The sequence below is a fragment of the Diadema setosum genome, chromosome 10 (genome assembly GCF_964275005.1).
Source record: "Diadema setosum chromosome 10, eeDiaSeto1, whole genome shotgun sequence".
Classification (NCBI taxonomy): Eukaryota; Metazoa; Echinodermata; class Echinoidea; order Diadematoida; family Diadematidae; genus Diadema; species Diadema setosum.
Genome location: NC_092694.1, coordinates 8391975 through 8413856, shown reverse-complemented (window position 1 = coordinate 8413856; position 21882 = coordinate 8391975). Strand labels below are relative to the sequence as shown.

Here is a 21882-nt window from a genome sequence, read left to right as displayed (position 1 = left end):
TGTGAAGCCGCTGGCTGGCAAAGAGAATACGGATGGAGGAGGGAGGGGGAGGGGGACACAGCTGAACTCTAAACACGCAATGTGTGTGTATATAGGGTAGAGTTCTGGGGGGGGGGGGGAGGGGTGGGGGAGGGGTATTCACAAGAGGAGGACTACGTACGCACACATTACACAGCACGTACAAAATGTACGTTTAATAATCTCTTGCACGCATTATACTCACAATTGCGGGAATCGTACACGTGCGACGACTGAGTTCTGTTCTAACCAGTGAAGGAAATTTGTATCTTTTTGCGCTAGCCTTGTACGGTTTTCAAAATGGTAAGATGTCGAAGGTGCACACTTTCATTATCATATATTGTTACGGCCATTGTTACTAATCTTTACTGTCAAATCACTATCCAAGCAACTGTTTTCCCCCATCTTTATGCAACGTATGGCGGGTTAACGTAGCGGCGTTGCGTCGCGTGTAGTATGCAGTGCGGAATGTAATTTTCGGTCCCATACACTGCGATCTGTGTCGGTCATGTCGGTGTGGAAATGTGTAAATTTTACTAGAGTCTAGTAAACTTTACTTAAAGTTTAAATGTAATTTATTCAACGAAAAGCTACATACTCCAACCTGACATAGGATCTATGCCATTGCAGTAGACATTCTACCTGACAATTTACCTATGGATATCCATCGATTATTGATTATGCTGAACTTGACCGTGAAAGCAAGCTTGGCTTGGATTCGGAATCTATAAATTTATGTCGCAGCATAAATTACTCTTGTCAGAGCGTAGCTTCCCTCACGACACGGTAACTACACGTACACGCAGCCGCTTGTCGCGAAGCGACAGCGGCTGCACCTCTACTCCTTCGCAGACGTTATTTTCAGCGGTGGGTGTACATTTCCTTCATGAATATCTTTATTCATCGTGGAAAACTAAAATGTAAGGAATCCCCGTAATCTATGATAATCATTCAATAATCGGTAGGGCCTATGCGTATTTTTTTTTTTACTTCGTCAAAAACCCACCGAAATCCGTCCTTAAAATCAGGTCTGTAAGTGTCCGTATCGCTTCACTCCTCATCTTCTGCGCGCTGCGTGTTATTGAATAGCAATCACTCTCCTATACTACACTACAACGTAGCTAGTCGGAGCGGAAGTGGATGAGCTAGTCGGAGCGAGCGGAAGTGACGTCAAATCATGAGAGCAGCACGTGCAGAAATACATGACACATAACATGTACGTAGAAGACGACAAGCTTTACGTAACACAAGAAACGCACGGGCGTACGTAAAATGCTACCACGGTACCTCGGGTTGAGCGTTCGTGGTAGTTCGTTGATTTTGTGAATCATCGCACAATCTACTCCGAAAAATTCAACAATAAGGTTTGGATACCAACAAAACACCAAATTCAACTCAACCATCAGCAAAATACGATATAGGTGGGTGGTAATACTGTTAAAATCAAACAAAATAAAAGACATTTTTGTGGTCTTCCGTCAAAAGCGACGGTCGTTTACAACGTTTAAACACTAGTACATGTCAGACTGCTGTTTGCACAGCGGTCTGGTCAGGCTACCCTCACGGTAGCATGATACAAATGTCTGTTTTGAGCCATTCTAGTTGCTTTCTCCATAGAACCAAATGTCTCCCTCACCGTTCTGTCCCATCTTGGTCTCCCTCTACCTCTACTACGCTTTCCAGGAAATTGGGCCAAGGACTCTCTTTTCCATCCCATTGTGTCTCATGATATGCCCAAAGTATCCCAGCTTCTGTTTCTTTACATACTTCGGTTGACTGAAAGCGAAAGATCGCGATCGGTCTGTATCTGTCCGTCGGGGAATGTTCCGCGGAGACTGCGTCTAGCTTCACGGATCCCCTCCGTATACAGACCGAAGTCACTGATGCCAGCTCCTGTGGGGAGCAGTCGCGCACAGATCAGACGTTACGATAAACCAAATTTCAGACAGCTTTTTTACATTCAAACAAGTTTGACATGACAGGACACATTATGCAGCAATATTTGGGGTAGGTAGATTTCTCACATTGTGCAATTGAAATACTCACAGTAACTCGGTTATAACACAGAAATTTCATCCATATCGCAACATCGCCGTTCGCTAGCTGTAAGTCGCCATTTTGAATCTGTAAGCCAATCAAATGCGAGGTACATGTACGTGTTTTAGTGACAAAAACACGTAGAAACTACCTCGCATGTGATTGGCTAATAGATTCATACTGTATGTTTCTGCAGTTTGAACGTGACGACGCGACGGGCTGGTTGATGTGTGTTTTACGTTGAAAATTCTACCAAAATGTTGGATTATTCATTAATCTGGTGAGTGTAGTATATTCTTTAATAGTTGATTTCACTATACAAGATTAAATTTGCCGACCTAGGGCCGTGAATTAGACGCAATCGAGAAGGGTGAGGTACCTCACCCAATTTTCCATAGAGACAGTGGTTAAGAACATCCCCACAGCAATGGGTACCGGTACTAATACCTTCCGTCTGTCTACGGAGGACAGTGTTAATGGCAAAATAAAAGAGTCCTCCGGACAGACGGATCTTTCTGTGTAATACTTCAGTAGCCAGTCACTAGGTACATTGAGTAAATTTACCTTTCTGATGTCTTCATTTGTTCGTCGTTCCACCCACGGGACTCTCAAAATTCTGCGATAACATTTATTTTCAAATGCACAGATTCTTTTCTCATCTGCCTTGCGTAGAACCCAAGCTTCGGATGCGTAGGTTGCAATTGGGAAAATGCAGGCTCTGAGAACTCTGAGTTTTGTCTCCTTGTCTTGTCCTTGCCACAGCTTCTTCATGGCATTTAATGCCCTCAAGCCCATAGCTAGTCGGCTTTTAATTTCCCTGCTGTTATCACCATCTTGCTGCATTCTCACCCCAAGATACTTGAAGTTGTCAACCTCCTCCAGTATTGAACCATTAATGCTACATGTAACTCTTTCATCATTTCCCCTCTTCTCTTTAGCCATTGACGTAACTTTTGTCTTTGATGCGTTCATTTTCAGACCATATAAGTTGCTTCTCTCATTTAGGGTTGTGACAAAACTTCTCAAACCAAATTTTGATTTAGAGATTATAGCTGCATCATCTGCATATCGCAAATCTCCTAGCTCTTTCCCTCCAACATGTAGGAGATCAAAATTTTCTGCTTGTTTTCTGTCCAGTACTTCCCTCATTATGTTCTCTGTGTAGATGTTGAAAAGTGCTGGAGAGAGTATACAATCTGTACGTCCCTGTCGTACTCCTTTCTTGATGCCAAACCAGTCAGTAGTGCCACATTCCAATCTAACAGCTGACTGTTGTTCTGCATACAAAGATTTAATCAACTTAATTACATGAGGGGGGGAAGCCCATTTCCAGCATCACTTTCCAAAGATGGTTATATTTAATACTATCAAAAGCTTTGGAATAATCTACAAAGCAAATAAATACCTCCTGGTTCATTTCATGACATTTTTGAATAAGCAGTTGTAGGTTGAAGATGTGGTCTCGAGTGCCCCGATGTTTCCTGATAACCTGCTTGGGCATCATTCAATTCCATCTCTAGTTGATGAGTGATCCTACTAAGAAGTATTTTTAGCATGATCTTGCTTGCATGACATATGAGGGAGATTATTCTGTAATTTTCACAAATTTGTAGGTCACCTTTCTTTGGGATGGGCACAAACAGAGCACGGCACCAGTCAACAGGCCATTCCCCTGTCCGCCATATCTTCACACAGAGCTTGTGCATCAATGTAATGGCTGCTTCACCACCAGCAAGGAGTAGTTCTGCTTGAATCCCATCACATCCTGGTGACTTTCCTCCTTTCAGAGCTTTCATTGCCTCTTCTACTTCAGATCTCAGAGGGGTCAGGCGACTGTCTTCTGATGTCTTTATCTTCCAGTTTAGCGGACTTTCTTCTGCTACTTCCTCCACTTCCTCATCCTCGTACAGTTCCCTACAATATTCTTTCCAGCGATCCAGGACGTCAGTTGTTTCTGTTAAGATATTGCCTTCTCTATTCTTAATAACATTTTTTTTTCCACACGCGTACATCATGTACATTGTGTATTATAATATGTACTACGTTTTGTCCATACCTGATTGACAGCAAGGCTGTTGGCGCATGCGCTCTGTAAGTTGTACTACGGTACGAAGTGCAGAAGGACTAAAACCTCAGATAAAATCTTTCACTGGGCTCTTAAAACAGATCGTATTGTAAATTGATTTCGGCGGCTCTGATTGTAAGTATCTTATCTAACAGTACAGCTATGATTTTCAGTGTAAAACCCTGTATTTTGGTCTCTGGTCACCAAAATGCTAAGCCATATCAAGCGTTTCTCTGATAGCCATAGGGCTGCCATGCGACCCCGACTCGGTACGGGTTGGGGTCGCTGGTGCAGTTTAATAATTCAGACCTAACTGCGAAACACAGCCCAAACGTGAAGCATTGGCGCTGTGTAGGGAAGAATATCGAGTCATGGTATTACTGGAGGGTAGATTTGTGGCAAAATTGTGAAATAGGCCCCACCGCGCCGCAGTGCGTGTGCACCCGTGCGTTAGCAAGCAAGGTTAGGTTAGGGTTAGGGTTTAGCGTTGGGTAGGATTGTATTTATGGTTAAATTGGCCGTTAAATTAGTCAAGGTAGGGAGTCCTTCCGAGAATAAAAAGTTGAAGACCAAAGAAAAAAAATGGGAGAAAGGGAGGACGAAAGATGCTATGCTGTGGAAATCGGCCCCAACGCTGTATCAATCTCGCATAAACACTGTTTGGTGGGGCCGCATTCACAAGTATTATACTGTGGAAGAAAGCCCCACCACCATACTGATGAACGCTACACGGTGGGGCTGAATTCAGGAGTATCTACAGGTGAGCCGCCGTAGTATTGGTACGGACACGCAGCTGTGGGGCCTATTTCACGAGTAGGGCCCATGCCAGATTCGCGGATGAATTCCAACTTATTAAAGTACGAAAAATGTCCTCAATTTGAATAGATCTACTTACTTATTTGGTGCAATTGTTGAGGATACTTGCCTTGGTACGTACGTTTTTCACCAGAAAATCGCCAGAAAATTTCATGAGAAAGGGCAAAATTACAAGGAAAATTTATGTCTGTTTCCAAAAAGCCATGGAGGAGTACTTGATATCAACATAAAGCTTATGAATGGAAGAAAGCGATGATGTCATTTTTGAAAGGCATTGTGGGATAAAAACCCTACCAATAAGGCCATAAATGGGAAAGCCCTTCATAATTGAAAGCTGTAGCAAACAAGCTTGTCGTTGTCTGCTGTGATGGGGATAAAGGGCATGGTGCGTGCAGTGTGCTGAGTGAGGTACAATGTCATTGATTAGAGGATCAATTACATGCTACGATGGAGACTATAGGGGATCTAATAGTACATCAAACTTCACAAGCGCAGCCTGTCCCTAATCTATATTACTCATATTAACACTTAAATGCAAACATGTGCACAATGACATGAAGAGCATGAACATCATGAGGTAAGCCCTACTTGTAATGTCGTATTCAGTGTCCGAGTAGTATGTACAGGATAATGGTAGCGTTGTATAATTTGTGTCGCTGCTGACTGGCTGACTGTACCTTCTAAGGTCTGGCATGGCCATGCCACCGTCGATCGGTGGCGTAAGATCTTCTTTGTCAATCGGCGAAGTAAGACCTTCTTCGAGCAAACTTGCAGTTAAAACAGTTAAAACATTTCTGACAAGAAAAAAACAAAGATTAGTTGCACACGTACATGCGTACACACACACACACACACACATTAAAATACATTGCATCCTAATATTGCACCTTTTGCCATTTGTTTGCACTCAAAGATGTTCCCCAAAGGAGAAAAACATGTTAGAATGTACTACCCATGCAGAACTTAAAAATTTTCCCTCACATGATTTTGTTTATGAAATCCAATCACAAGCTAAGCATATGACTGACTCTCATGAACTGCAACACTTTGCCCTCTCCAGAAACCCATCGCCCTGTTCGGCCATGAGCGGTCCATCACCCAGATCAAGTACAACCGAGAGGGTGACCTCCTCTTCTCCTGTGCCAAGGATACGACCCCAAACATCTGGTTCTCCCTGAATGGTGAGAGGTTGGGGACGTTCGACGGACACGGCGGAGCAGTGTGGTGCATAGACGTGGACTGTATCCTTTGATGAAGATGTAATGATGATGATGATGATGATGAAGATGATGAAACAGCATTTATTATAGCACCATATTTATCTGTAGACACATTTTAAGGCACCTGACTGCTGCATGATGTGTCACATATTCACAAAGTTTCTAGAAAAGATAGGTCTTCACTTTGAAGGTATCAAGTTGGTAACTTCTTTGACGACAAAATGACCAATTCCGTAACGAAATATTCTGTGCGACACTTGGTGCTCCATGGTTTTTTTCCATGGTTTAAACCATGGTTTCATTTGTACCACCTTCGTGAATTCGGGCCATAATGGACAAAAAAAAAAAATAGCCAAAGAAGATATTTTAAGCAAATTTCAAGGAATTATGCATCAACCCCCCCCCCCGCTGTGACTGTAATATTTTTTTCTCTGTGGCCAAACTTGAACGTTAGATTAAAATGAATGCGAGTTTGTTTTGTTTTTTCTCCATCTTTTATGGCAATGGTTCCTTGACAGTATTTTCCAGGGGAAACAACAAAAGCCATTACAGGAAGTGCCGATAATTGTCACAAAATGTGGGACGTCAAAACAGGTATTCTTATTCTTTTACGCACATCGTTTTATCACCCCCACCCTCTCACACATACAATGTACTTACATATGTATCAGTACTCTCTTCTTCTCTCTTTTCCTCTCTCATCTATCTTCTTCACTTTCTTTTTTTAACTGCTCCAGACACCCTAAAATTGATGTCCAAAAGAAAGTCACCATTTGAACCATAAGAAAAAACCCAACCAAATATTTTTTTCCAGTATGCTTCATTTGTTATACCTTAAATTGTACATGGTATGTAAACCTGGAATGCACACAAATTTGGTGTAACATCTCACATGCTCAATAAATGAGTAGAGGGACTGACAAATAAAACAAAAGCATTCTGTAAATGTTATGAGACATGATGGTGGAGTTATACATGTATGTTCCTACCATATTTGAAAATTCAGCGTTGCTTCATATATCTTGCACACAGCCAAGTAAGTAGGATGTGTGCATCCCAAGAATACTCGGGAGTAGTCTTGAAAGGGTTAAAAGCTCTTCTATTGAGCTCATTCACACTGTGTAGAAGCCACAATCAGGATCCTTATCGCTCTCCGGCATGTGGTGTGAAAGATTGAGAAAGCAGTGAAGGTGTTGACCTACAATCGTAGGTTTTATGTTATATCCATGATTTTTTTTTTTTTTTGTGTGTGTGTGAAATGTGATAGACAGTCCATGCAGTGGACAGAAGGAAAAAACAACATGCACAAAAACCCAACAAACATGTCATTGCTTGAGTGACAAGACCTTGTATCTACAAAATGCCAGATCTTCACGAGAGCAAAAAAAAAACCCAACAAAACAAAACCACACACACACACACAAAAAAAAAAAAATGGCAGCCAAAGCACATACTACTTGTATATCAAATGGGATGGCCTTTCCTTTGACATGCCATTGCGGCTTCATTTTTGGGGTAAGACAGCTAGGATTTGGACAGGATATCACTTAATTGTTTATCTGACCATTATTAATCCAAAAAGGTCATTTTCACCAGAATTTGAGATACAAGGTCTTTTCACCCCAGTGATGATACGCTGCATGTTCCTCTATGTTTATCTGTCTCTGTCTGTGTTACTCTGTCTTTCTGTACGTTTGTATGTTTAGACAGATAGATCTATAGCTAGATGGATATATAGATTGAGAGAGTGATAAAAACATGTACATTTTAGATGAAAGTGGATGATAATGCATTTTCTATGTCTTATTCCTGGCAACAGGCAAGTGCATCGGTACCTTGGAGTACAAGTCTGCAGTCAGGTCGAATGGTTTCAGCTACAGCAGCAACATCTTCTTCACCTCCACCGATAGCACCATGGGGCAGACCAGTGACCTGTGCGTCTACGACCTCAGGGATGGCAACCAAATCGGTATGGGGGGACAATTTTCTTCTTTAGGGCGCGGTCAGACTGGCAAAAGATCGAGAAGTTTAACATCGCGAAGTCTTCGCGATCTTTTGTCGTGCGGTCACACTGGCAGCTAAACTTGGATCAAGAAGTTTGGGTCATTGGTACGCGCGCACAAGAAAGAAGTAGGAGCACGCTGTCCGATGGCTAGTGATTGTGACGTAACAATGCACATCTGTACATGACAATGGCCTCGCTTTGGAGACACCGCCCGCAAACAGGGCGAGAAGTTTGTCGGGGGTGAGGGAAGTATCCCTAGTTGGAGTGGGAAGTTTTGTGAGAAGTTTTGTGAAAAGTTTCGCAAGAAGTTTGCGGTCACACTGGCAAAACTCTGTGATCTTATAGATTGCGAACTTAATCTTCTCAATCTTTTGCCAGTCTGACCGTGCATTTTGTGTAGTATGCACATTTTCTACGTCTTCAGAGTTCATGAATTTGAGCGAGTTTGGAATCACACATAGTGTCAAAGATACAGAGTCGTTTACCGCCATACTCATAGCAGAAAATAAAAGTGATAAAAGTGATCTTGTATACAGTGCAGAAATGACAAAGTATAAAGAGTGTACTCTCAGTACTATGTATGAACATCACCCACAGTACATGTGCATTAAGCCCATGTCTCCTCTTGGAACTATCGTACTTTCTATTTTGAGCACGGTCTTAAGAAACTTTAAGTATATGGCACTGCTTCAAAGGCATTATTATTACCTCAGCTAAGGCAGGAGGTTATGTTTTTAAAGGTGTTGTTTTTTGTTGTTGTTGTTTTTTTTTGTCTGTGTGCAAACTAACTCAAAAAGTTGTTACAACGGATTTGTAAGAAACTGTGCAGGAAAAGTTGATAATGACACAAGGAACAGATGATTTCATTTTAATAGTAATTTTGGAATTTTCATTAATTTTTGAAGGATTATTGATCTTCAATTCATTTTCAGTTTTATTAAATTTTGTTTTTTACAAAAACATGATTATAGACATCACTTTTGCAGATAGGGTCAATGAACTGGGAGTTCAAGCTTTGTGTATTTGAGGTTTGCAATACGTGCACTAAAGCACATGCTCTGCTTGGGCGAGGCACCATGCAGCTGGAAGCTGATGACGTAAACGAAAGGCTTCAATAGGGCTAATTGTGTGTATGGGTGGAAATGAGCTGCTTTGTGGAGGTCTGTGCTCTCTGAGTGTTTTTCTAGTTTTGTTATCTTTTTTTTTTTTAATCATAAAGTTGCTTATTAGTGCATCAATTGGACAAAGCAAGCCAGCTTCTCTAAAAATCAGGTTTTGCCATTTCCAAACTTTGATAAAAGATTTATTTTTTTTTTTTCCATTGACAATGACAGTTTGCATTCTTTTTCCATTTCTTTCTTTTTTTTCTGACTGTTTTAAATGTTACATAATATGCTTTGAATCTCTCTCCTTGGGCAGAAAACAATGCGCCATTCATGCGCATTCCCATGGATGGACCAAAGATCACCTCAGCCATCTGGACGCATCAGGACACGGCCATTCTGACCGGCCATGAAAATGGTCTTCTCAACCTCTGGGATGTCAAGGTTAGCTTTTACAAAAGAACCATTATGCATTCACAAAGCACCTGGCAGATTTTGTGTATGTGAGTGGGCGGCAATGTGGTTCAGTTGGTAGCACATCTGCCTTGGAATTGCATGGCTCAAGTTTGGGTGTGGGTTCGAATGGTTCCATAACATTTGCTCCTGTGACAATTGCTCTCGTGAAATATTTGCACGATAAGCCAAGCAAAAATTCTACCCACAAACATAACCCTAGCTCTAATCCTCACATCAGACAAAACCCAATCCCCTATCACAACCCTAACCCTATTTAGTCCCTAGAGAAAATAAGACCAGAGCAATAGTTGCAGGCGCAAATGTCATGTCACCTTTCGAATAGCAGCACGGTTCCCTGAGCAATGCTGTCGATGTTATAATGCCGCCCCCTCTCGTAGTGGCAAAACACTCTTCCCCTCAGATAGGAAATGAAGTGGGGGTCCCATGCATGAGAGAGTCATAACTCATGCATGTAAAAGACCCCACTTCATTCATTCATCGCAAATAGCAGGGTACTTAACTCGGTGAAGTGGTCCCTCTGCACATCCAGCTGGACCCCATGGAAGACCAGCTGGTGCAGCTGAATTTGGGCTATCCAGCCATCTTCTCAGGTGGATAATGAAAACAAGCAAATAAATGCATTTATGTTCGCTGGTGTGTCTTTTCTTTTTGTCATTTTTCAGGTGAATCCCCCCCCCCCCCCACACACACACACACACCAGCACACCTAAACACCTACACATGAAGGTCATTGTTTTGCAAAGTTGCGTTTCCATTGACATCAGCTGTACAGAGTATTGGTCATATCTTTGGTGAACATAATATTCCACAAAATAGGACTTAAAAGTGACAATTCTCACAAATGAATTTTGCTGTCGCATGGGACAGATTTCAGGGAACTCTTGTACTTGTTTTCAAATTTTCTAGGTGTTGGTATTTCTGTTTATGAAGTAGCATCTCAAAAGGAAACAGTCATGTTTTAGTTTTCATGTTAGTTCATTTGTGACCCGCTACAACAAAAGGATCCTAAAGTCACTGATGGCTGAACCGAGAAAATTGAGTTTGAAGTAAAACCATCAAAATCGGTCCAAACTATCAGTTTTCTGTTTTTTGCGTAATTTTGTAGTCTAATGTATTGTCTATCATCTGCTGAAAAGCTAAATGGTCAAAGGAAAGGCAAGAAACTAGCATTTTTCTGGGCCATAATTTTCCTACTTTCAACGGTACAGAAACGTGTCCGAAGATGTGGATTTAGTGCCGCAGCTAGACTCCGCCCCTAGCAACGAGGGAGTGATATTATTGGTCAGTGCGTAGCATTCTGGTTACTGATTGGTCATGCGTAGACCGCTGGCGCTAAGCTTGAATGAACATTGTGGAGGTTGCTAAGAGCATACCTTGTATTGTCAAGCGGTGGAAACTGTCTTGCCTCCCCTTGATCATGGTAGCGTTGGAAGGAAAACTTTGAAGGCAGTTTTCTCGAAACGCTGATTTCCTAAACCACTCGATCTGCGCTAATAAAATCATTGATATCTCGGCAAAGGAATTCTTTCATGATTCGTGTTATGTATGAAATCAAAGTGGAAGAGCAAGGGAATAGTATCACGCCATTTTCAGAAAATTGTCCTCCCCCGACTTTCGAATACTTTTGTTGTAGCGGGTCACATTTAGTGTGCAGGGTGAATGAAATTTTCCACACCACACTTTTTTCTTGTTTACAGTAACACTTCAACTATGTTGTCAACTTCAACAGCATGACGTCGCGGGGTTGACAAGACCTTGTAACTCAAATTTTGGTGAAAATGACTTTCTTTGACTAATGTCCAGATAACCAGCTCATTAATGTTCTATCCAAATCCTAGCTGTCATACCCGAAAAATGAAGCCAGCACAGCATGTCAAATGATAAACTATCCCATTTGATATTGCGCTTTGACTGCCATTTTTTTTTTTTTTTTTTGCTCTCCTGAACATTTGACATTTTGTAGATACGAGGTCTTGTCGCCACAGCGATGATGATCAATTCAACTGTATTTGCAACATGGTATTTTAATTTTCCCTATCCAGATGCAAGACATCATTGAGAGCAACAGTGAAATTCACACCAAGAGTATAAATGATTTGCAGAAGCACATAAAGTATGACCTCGTCGTGACAGCATCAAAAGACAATACAGCTAAGGTGAGTGATGTGGCTCAGCCTATTTTTGTTGGATCTGTATATACTGCTGAGCCAGTAAGTCTGCTGGTGGCGTATGAGTTTGGCTATGTGTTGATGGCAAAAACTGTATGATGTCTGGTAAAGAAGAGTAAACTGAGTTCAACTGAGCTGTTGTGATTGCTCACCATCCAGTGTGTGATGTGCTTCATCCGTTGTGCCTAAATTTTTTTTTTTTTTAAACATTTTGATCTCCTTGAAAACTCCATGACGTTTCACCAAACTTGGCAAGTAGCATCCCTAAGCGGATAGAATCGCAATTTGTTCAAATAGGCACTGTGCCCCCCTTGGGGGCCTCCCATGGAGCTCCAAACCCCCCAAAATTGAGGAATCTTTAAATATCTTCTCCTCTAGGACGCCAAATGCCAAATTACAATTTGTATAGTAGTGTCTCTGCAGCTCAGTCATGCCCAGTGCGTGCCCAGGTAATGTTTTGGGATGTCTGTTTGTATTCACTTTCTGCTTCCAAGATCGCACCTCCATATGTGATACAGACTGTCAGCATTTGAGTCTTCTCCTTGTATACAAAACGAAAATTGAAACGAAATGAATATGCAGAAACACACCCTCAATAATTTTCATTCAATATCCTTTGAAGTATATATATATATATATATATATACTGTACGAGCTGAAATTTTCGCGTACAGATATTTTCGCGAATTGCTACTTGGAGGACATTTTGGCGTGTTGTTAATTTCGCGGTTGCGAGGGTCTAACTGAACTTAGCTATTAGCGCGTTGTTATTTTCGCGTGTTGTTATTTTTGCGGTTCAAAGGCGATTCGCGAAATTCGCGAAAATAAAACCACCGCGAAAATTTCAGCTCGTACAGTATATGTATATATATATATTTTTTTTTTTTTTTTTTTTAGTGTGTGTATATTACTTTCAGGAATCTTGGCTCCTTATTAAATTTATGAAAGTTGGATGCAAGCGAAAAATTTCTGGTTTTACAATATTTTTCCATTGGAGTACAAGAGGAGGTTTTGCTCACAGGAGAACATTAGGAATGGTCTCCTGTCATGTCATCATACCTTTATTTTCTCTCTTGCTTTTCTTTTGTTTGAATGAAAATATTTGCTACTGTTGCCCATGTAAGGTAGACACTCTATAAGATTGCATTAGAAGGTTGTTCTTTGTTAATGCAGTCTGTCTCTCATTTTATTCCTTCATATTGAATTCATTTATTTGTTTGATTTTCAGCTGATAGAACTGCCAGACCTCAAACATCTGAAGACTTACAAGACAGAAAGGCCAGTAAACTCAGCAGCCATCTCACCTCTCAGGGACCATGTAAGTAGAATTCTTTCTCTCCCAAACGATTCTGTCTTGATTCTACAGTGCACTCCTGTTATAACGAACACAGTTATAACAAAATTCCGGTTACAACGAAGTAAAAATTCAGGCCGAACATTATCCTCTCGTATGTATTTTAATTTTTTATTTGTTCGGTTATGACGAAAGTTCGATATAACGAAAGAAAACTGCTGGTCCCGAGATTTTGTTATAATGGGAGTCCACTGCATAGCCATTGACTGACCAAAATTTTCAGCTGGGGACAGAGGAGAAGGAAGAGGAGGAGGAAGGTGACGATGAAATGACCAGAAGAACTGAGAGGAGAAGGAGCATGAGAGAGATGAGATGGAAGAGGAAAAGGAGGATGACAAGACAAGGATGACAAGAAGGAGGAATAGGAGGAGGATGGGTGGTACATATGTAGTTAGATGGAGGAGGAGAGAAAGACAAAGAAGAGGGAAAAACGGAGGAGGAAGGAAGATGATGAGATGAAGGAGAGAGGATGATGAGGAAGAGGAGGATAAAGAGGTGGAGGAAAAGAGAAAGCATTGAGAGGAAGAGGATGCCTCTATAAAGAGATAGTAGGAGGAGGAGATAGTTTTTACTATTTGTAATAATGATAATTATAATTAACAATGCTTATATAACATGCAGATGATTGGTCGTGTTTTGAATGCTGAGTGCCCCAAGTGCATGTTGTGAGAAATGAATGCATGGTCATGTGACCTGAACAAGAGCTTGCCATTGGCTTCAGTTTTGATAGTAGCTTGTGTCTTCCAATAATATCTCTGAATGTTGCTCACGCATCCTACCCATGCAGGTGCTCGTTGGAGGAGGACAGGAGGCTATGGACGTGACGAGGACGTCGAGCAGAATTGGCAAATTTGACGCCTGCTTCTTCCATTCCGTCTTTGAGGAGGAGTTTGGCAAGGTCAAGGGTCACTTTGGTCCAATCAACAGTGTGGCATTCCATCCTGACGGACGAGGGTAAGATGTCTGTAGGGAAGAAAAAAAAAAAGAAAGAAAATTATGCCAATTCATAATTGGCTGATATGTGACTTACGTTTGATTGCATGCAGGGGCCAGGGTTTTCAATGTTGTGAAGCAGTGATTAGTCATCACACTTCTGACACAGAATGGCATGTATATTGAGTAAATTTACACTTATTTCGTGGCATTTTATATTGCTGCAGCTTTCAAAGTTATGTGCTTAACCCAAGAAAGACTTGATTATTTTGACGACTAGCAAGACTTGGGGGGAGGGAGCGGGCTGACCTTTGACCGCACGATGGTGATGAAAATTGGTACGCATGTCACCCATAACGTAATCTACAAAACTAAATCGTGAATCATTCCCCAATTATTCACATTTATTTCCAATTGATTGAGCATGAAATTAGATTATTGCCTGTAAATCTGTAAATAAAGGTCCGAAAGTGCTATTTTTTGGTCTAGGTACTTTTTTAGGATTTTCATTGAATGTACATAAAAAAATTGGCGGTATCAAATTTGTTTTCTTATAAATTTTAATATTTGTAAAAAATTTCTTACGTATTTCATTGTTTTTCGACTTTTTTTTTGTATTTTTCGACTTTTTTTGTATTGTTTTTTGATTGAAATCATTGGGGACACTATTCTGATCATAAGCAACAAGAAATTAATTGATTTTATTTTATTAGTAAAAGTAAAAATACAGATTCATGAATTTTGGCTACAAACAAAATTTGTATTGGATTTGTACATGAAATCATGTTTTTGAGCAATTTTGGGTCTTACATGCACTTACAAAATATTGTGTAACATCAAAACCGCGTACCTGGGCATCAAAAATTTGGTCTCAAAAGTTGCACAAAACCTAAAAGAAAAAAGTCATGAAATGTCACAGCCCAAGATTTTTATGTTACGAATTTATCATGAAAAATGTTGAATGGGGTGGCTCAATCAGCCCCCCTCCCCAGTCTTTTTAGAGTTAAGCCAACATTGTTACCTCATGGTCATCTCTGATAGACTAGGTGTAGCTTTATTTTTGTGATTTTTAGTTAATTCAAGATGATCAGAAGCATTGTTTCCTTTTTGGCGACAGTTTTTCTATTGTTTTCAATGTTTTCACGAATGGCAGCATACAGCTTAAAATAATTACTAGTTATGCCTCCGCCACGAAGTGGTGCCGGAGGCATTATGTTTTCGGGTTGTCCGTCCGTCCGTCCGTACGTCCGTACGTCCGTACGTACGTCCGTCCGCATTCGTTTACGCGATAACTTGAGTAATATTGACTGGAATTTTACCAAACTTGGTCCAAGTATAAAGTATGATGGGGCAATTACTTGATTAGATTTTGGGTGAAATCGGCCAAAGGTCAAAGGTCAAGGTCAAATCATGAAATTGTATTTGTTTGTGCGATAACTCAAGACTGGATGAAGCAGCTTTCACCAGACTATGTCCAAGGATGATGTATGATGGGGCAATTAGTTAAGTAGATGTAAGTGACATTGGCAAGAGGTCAAAGGTCAAAAGGTCAAGGTCAAATGCTAAAAATGTTGCTATTTTCCCCATATCTATGCAATGCCCGGAGGTATTTTTTCAAAACTTAGCGTAGACATGTACTACTGTGTAAAGATTCTCCAGAGAGAGTTTCATGTCATAAGGTCAAAGGTCAAAAGGTCAAAGGTTAGGTGAAAATGTTACAATTTCACTTTTCTCGCAAATGGTTCAATGTATTTTCATGGAACTTGGTACATACGCATGTACTGACTGGCAGGGATTATCTAGGGAACTTACGGGTCATGGGTCAATAGTCAAGGGGTCAAAGGTCAAGGTCAACTCCTCAAAATTTTACTATTTCCCCCATATACTAGTATATTATGCAATGCTTGCATTGTTAGTTTTAAAACTTAATATATACATGTATTACCTAATGGAGATTCTCTGGGAAATTTCCAGCCAGAAGGTCAAAGGTTAAGGGTCAAAGGCCAGGTTTAAATGCAAAAAAAACCAACCTATTTTGTACTGTACTTACACTCTTCCTTCATACCTTGAGAATTACTCAATGCATAAACTTATAAAAGGGACGGTCAGAAGTCAAGTAAAAATCCTCAATTCCCCAAATATGTGTACCTGCCCTCTTAGACAATTATAGCAAACCCAGTTCAAGGAAAGTGAACATTCAAGATATTTCTGACAAACCTGTCATTTAAATATTTTGCCATTTATGTGAAACTGTCATCACACATTGTGAAGACATTGTACTATACATCTATTGGGAGAATCATGCATTATGGCGGAGGCATCAGTCGCCATAGCGACATTTCTAGTTAAGTGAATATTAACACTACTATTTTTTCTTTTTTTCTTTTTTTGGTGGGGGGGGGGGGTAGGAGGGGAGGGGATGTAAACAAAGCAGAAAAACAAACAAACCCAAGTCTATAAAAAGAAGCTTGGCCCCCCAATTAATAAGGATGCATTTCCTTCAACTAGCTCTGGTGTTGAGCACGTATGAAACTGAAAGGTTTCATGTTGTAATAGGAGAATACATCTTATTTAGAGGGATGCTTGATGCATGAATGTGGCGAAACAAATCACTGAAAGTTCAACAAAAAGTTTCGGTATGTACTGTACCACTTACCAAAGTTACAGTGCTGTAACAATCCTGTACGATTCTTTTTACCAGGCTCTTTCTTCTTTTTGACTCTTGTTTATACTCCAGTCAATGCTTATCAAGGATGTTATGATATTAGTGGTGAAGCTTTTGTTGAAGGAAACCAAAACTCTTATTACATGGTTTTATGTGATGAAGACGCTTATAGTTTGAATAAGCAAAACTGTAAACAAGATCTGCAAGATAGCAGCTACTGTTGACCATAGTGAACACTAGAGGGCAGTCATCACATTAGAGCCATGCTATGGACAACTTTTCATTAGTTTTGAACACACACGATGTCGTCATTTTTAAGTAATTCTGATTTACTGCTGTGCTCTGTCTTTAGATTGTACAGATTTATGGGAAATTGCATCGAGACATTATGTTGCATTGTATGAAAACAGAAAAGTCAGAGTAGAACAGTAACAATTTTGGGGAAAAACTCAGACACCCAAAAAGTGATGAATTGTCAAGAGAGTTAGACAAGTTCGCAATTCTGACTGACATACTGTAGGTATTGTGCAGCTTTCCCACCAGTGAAAAAGGGCATGTGAGCAAGGGGCTCGTATGTTTACTTACATGTAATAGGCAAGTAGCTATTTGTTGTACTTGCCACACAGTAAATATTGATTTCCTTAGGCAAGGGGACTAGTGGCTTTGTAGCACATATCAAGAATTATTCTTTATTTTTACAGCCACATGTAATAACAACCCAAAAACAAAAAACAAACAAACAACAGCAAATGCTCTGTTTATTTCGTCCGTGCATGACGTCAAAAACAGTTGTAGTCTTCTCATCAAGCAGTGGAGGCATTGAAGCATGAAAAATTCATAACTTCTCATTGGATTATCTATTATCTGATTTTATCAGTCTTCATTGATGTGTTGCTGCATTCACTCAATCCACATTTGTATCTGGATTCCATTCCCCTTTAAGTGTGCTCATCGTGGTGTAGTCAGATGTCTGTTGTTGCGATTGCTATCAACTCTTGGAGATGTTCTCATTGGCTACCCATTTACCTATGACATTTGTTTTTCTTTAAATGAAATTGGTCAAGTGCTTTATTGATTAACAAAGAAAAAAAAAGTACAGTAATACTTTGCTGCCAGCAGGCTGAATTTCCCCATCTTCCAAGAGCTGTCAACCATTATGCTGTTTTTTCTTCACAGAACATTTTTTTTTCTTCATCCAAATGAAGAATATATCAATTTGAAATGGAAAATGTTTTTCCTGAAATTTGATTTAGTAGACCATATTTATTACAGTGGACTTCCAGTATAGAGAAAGTCTATGAAACAAACTTTCATTATTGAAAAAATACAGTAATATATCATGACCCAATATTGAAAGTGCCTTTATACTCTTTGTACTTCACTTTTGCTGATATAAAAAAAAAATTTAGATATCTATAGAAAGTAACTTCACGAGTCCTGAGAAGCTGGTTGTTTTTGGAGCCCACTGTATTTTCCATATTTTGACTGAAATATGCCGTCATAGCAAGTTCTGCTTTTCTTTTTCTTTTACTCTGCACTAGTTAAGTGTTTGATTTGCAAAGATTTGCAGCTTTGCATTTTGTGTGATAGAATATTTTAGAATATTTTTATATTTTAGAATATTTTCCTTTTTTCTCTTCAATGATATTCTCCTTGTATGGATTGTAAATTGTACACTTGGAAAACATCACCAGTTATTACATTATAGCCCTGTCATTTATTATTTTTTTTTCTCTCTCTTCTCTCTCCTTCTCTTTTTATTACAGGTACAGCAGTGGTGGGGAAGACGGATACGTCCGAGTCCACACGTTTGATCCACAATACTATGATTTTGAGTTTGAATATTAGACAGTTGTAGATTCCAGAACCTTCCCTTTTCTTCTCTCTTATTGAGATATTATTATTTATAAAGTCAGATTTCTCCTTCCCAATCCCTCAATCGGGCACAAAGACGCTCCCTGTCCATCTGATTTCATGCATGTCTCTTCACTGAATGTTGACGAATACATGCTGCAGAAATTATGTCACTGAAAGAGCTTGGTACCACCATATCTCAGTCTGCTGAACGGCGCTCAGTATCACGAAGCTCTCTCTTAATTGCACACAATTGCCATTGACCCAGACTTGGAGGCTTAGTGATGTCGTGAACAAATTTATGAGTGGTATCTACCTGATGTGATGCAGGGCCATGGTACTAGAGTATTTGGTGAGACACTGTCTTTGTAACAGGAACGAAGAAGTTTGCTGGAAAAGTTGAAGGAGATGATGTGTTGTCCATGTGCCATGGAATATAGTCCAGGCAAAGTACAGTCAAAATTTGCCCCTTGTTCGAGCTGACTTTGATAAATTGGATGGAATAAAATGGAGGAGAACTGTAGAAGTTTTGTCAAGGTTGCATAAAAAAAAAACCTTTCACATTTTTTCACTTTTCCCAGATGATAGTGGAAGTTTTGCCAATATTGCTTAAAATAAAGAAAGAAAAATAACCCTTGTTTCACAGTTTTCTCTCTTTTTCCCAGATGTGAAGAATTGATTTCGGTCCTTCTGTCACATTCATAATATACATGTATATATTATGCAAATTAAACAAAAAAATGTACTGATGTCACAGTCCCAATCTTCTGTCGTTCCCTAGTTTACACACAAATCTTCACTTCATGAGTCTTGATTTGACATGAATTCAAATAGACAAAATTATTTCTTCCCAATTTGATGTTTCTACAGATGCAACAACTGTAAAAAAAAAAATGAAGATGTGATTGAACTTCCCAAGAAAAGGGATAACTGATGTTTTCATGGGCAAACCAATTAATTTTAAGAATTGTGAATGACCTCATCAACCTCTTGTCCAATTCCCATGTTTTTTGATTGTCACCAATTTTGTTTAACAAAAACTTTTGAGACTCTTTTCAGGTGTAATCAGACTTTGCCTATGTTGTTGATTTAAATGTACTCTTCTTCTGAAAGTTGACATTTTGGTGTCTACTTACATACTTTTACAATATTGTGTTTGAGCGTGGAAAACTGGGGAGGGAAGGGGGGGTGGGTTTGGGTTGGGCTGTAGGCTGATAATTGTACAGCAGCTCAAACTGACAGTGAATATGAGCTATGAAAGCATGTATATGTCTCATACTGCTACTAAAAGTGTACAATATACAGTAGAAGTATACTCCCAAAATAAATTGGATTGAAAGGTGCAGTGAGCATTGGCATTATGTAAAATGAAGCTGATTAAGGGAGTGTACATGTATACTAGTATGCCATCAGAGTCACACCTATATTCATTCTGGGATATTCTTTATGTGTAGCATACCCTTGAGTTGAAATGGATTGATTTTGAACCCAAACGGAAAGTGAACTCTAGATACTCAACATAATAACCACCTTTTTCCTTAATATGTGTTGCATTTTTTTTTTCTTTATTATAGACTCAAGTACATGTAATATATATATATATTTATGTGCATACCAGAATGTCAAAATGCCAAGAGAAAAGTAGTATGGAATACTTTCATGACAGATATCATGCGGATTACTCTTCTCTTCACAAAATAAATAAATGAAACAAAATGAAATATTATTCAAGATCCTTTGCACATTTTAGATATCCTCATCCATGCACAGGTTTGAGTGTCCAACTTCTCAACATGTGTTTCTCTATGGAGTTTTGCTCATAGAAAGACATGTTCATGTGTGAACAAAAGGTCGATATTTCAAATAAATGTCCAACTGTAGTAAATTGTATTTACTGCCTTCGTCTGCATTTGTTCTTGATTGTTCGGTGTTCTGTTGTGTATCATGTAAAATTGCCTACAGTAACAGTACTGTATTATGGTAAATATTCCACCTGTGGGGAAATTCAGACCTATATGGAAATTCAGAACTCATCTCAAGTCATCACAAGAAAGGAATATTATCCAATCAAGTTCAAACAAACAACATGCAAGCACACATTTCTGTGGTTTGATGCTTTACCATTTCATTGCAATTGTTTAGCATTCATAGATACAAGTGGGCCGGGGTTTAAATTGGAAAAAAAAAAATCAAAACAACAGCCCCATTGTAGCCAACACAGTGCTTTAAAAAATATATTTTGAGTAGCATATTCATATATATCTGTAAATGTGGGATTTTATTTATTTATTTTTGTGTGTGTGTGTGTGCATCGTGCTTTCGCATGACATGAAACTGGCATGAAAATAAATGTACACAAACTTTTTGTTGGTTGTGTGCAATACTACATTAATTATTCAATGTTTTAATTCCACAGAAATAAAAACGTGAAAATCATCTTAATAGCTGACTTAATGCAAAATAAAAAAGAAGTAAAAGTAGTAGAAGAAAAAAGAATTGTGTGAAAATATCCAACCCTCACAGTTCCAGTTCCAGAGTTCCAGAGTAATGGAGAACTAGGGTAACATGGTTGTGTGTGTGTGTGTGTGTGTGTGTGTGTGTGTGTGTGTGTGTGTGTGTGTGCATGCACTGTGCTTTGTCATTGAATATTGGTGTTTACACAAAGTTTCAGGCAAATCAATAGGCCTATTGTGTGTGCGTATATGTTTCACTGTAGAATAAAACTTGTTTAAATACTTCATTGTATAAAGTGTACAATGGAGTCGATGCGAGTCATACACACAGTTCGTGTAGCAAAATAATATAAGAAAATACAAAGAGTATCTCACCTGTGTGTACAATACAATATAACACAATTTGATACAATACAATATAATAAAATACAATATTTTGCTATAGTATGACGTGAAAGCTCTTGCCTCTATCTGAAGGGAAAGGGGATGATACCACAGTTGACATTATTTCAGAAATAATTTGAGGGAGTGTACTTTTTTTTTTCTGGAAAATTAAATTTTGTGGAATTTTTCGCAATATCATCGTATTGTGACTATTGTGACATTACATACTGCTGTATCCTTCCCATCCAGAACTGACGGTAAATGGATTTGAACAAAACTTGAAAAAAACTCATAACTTGAATTTGAACAGTTTGAGCAAATTTCATTGGA

General features: G+C 39.3%; 1 protein-coding gene across 1 annotated transcript; it reads left to right on the top strand.

Moving 5' to 3' along the window:
- Window positions 1-229: 229 nt before the first annotated feature.
- On the top strand, window positions 230-20605 carry LOC140234368 (eukaryotic translation initiation factor 3 subunit I-like). The gene is made up of 9 exons (XM_072314424.1): window positions 230-321; window positions 5997-6177; window positions 6685-6750; window positions 7976-8125; window positions 9581-9708; window positions 11784-11897; window positions 13138-13227; window positions 14051-14217; window positions 18628-20605. Exons 1-9 carry the CDS (start codon window positions 319-321, stop codon window positions 18707-18709), a joined length of 981 nt encoding a protein of 326 aa, XP_072170525.1. The 5' UTR covers window positions 230-318; the 3' UTR covers window positions 18710-20605.
- The last annotated feature ends 1277 nt before the right edge of the window (window positions 20606-21882 follow it).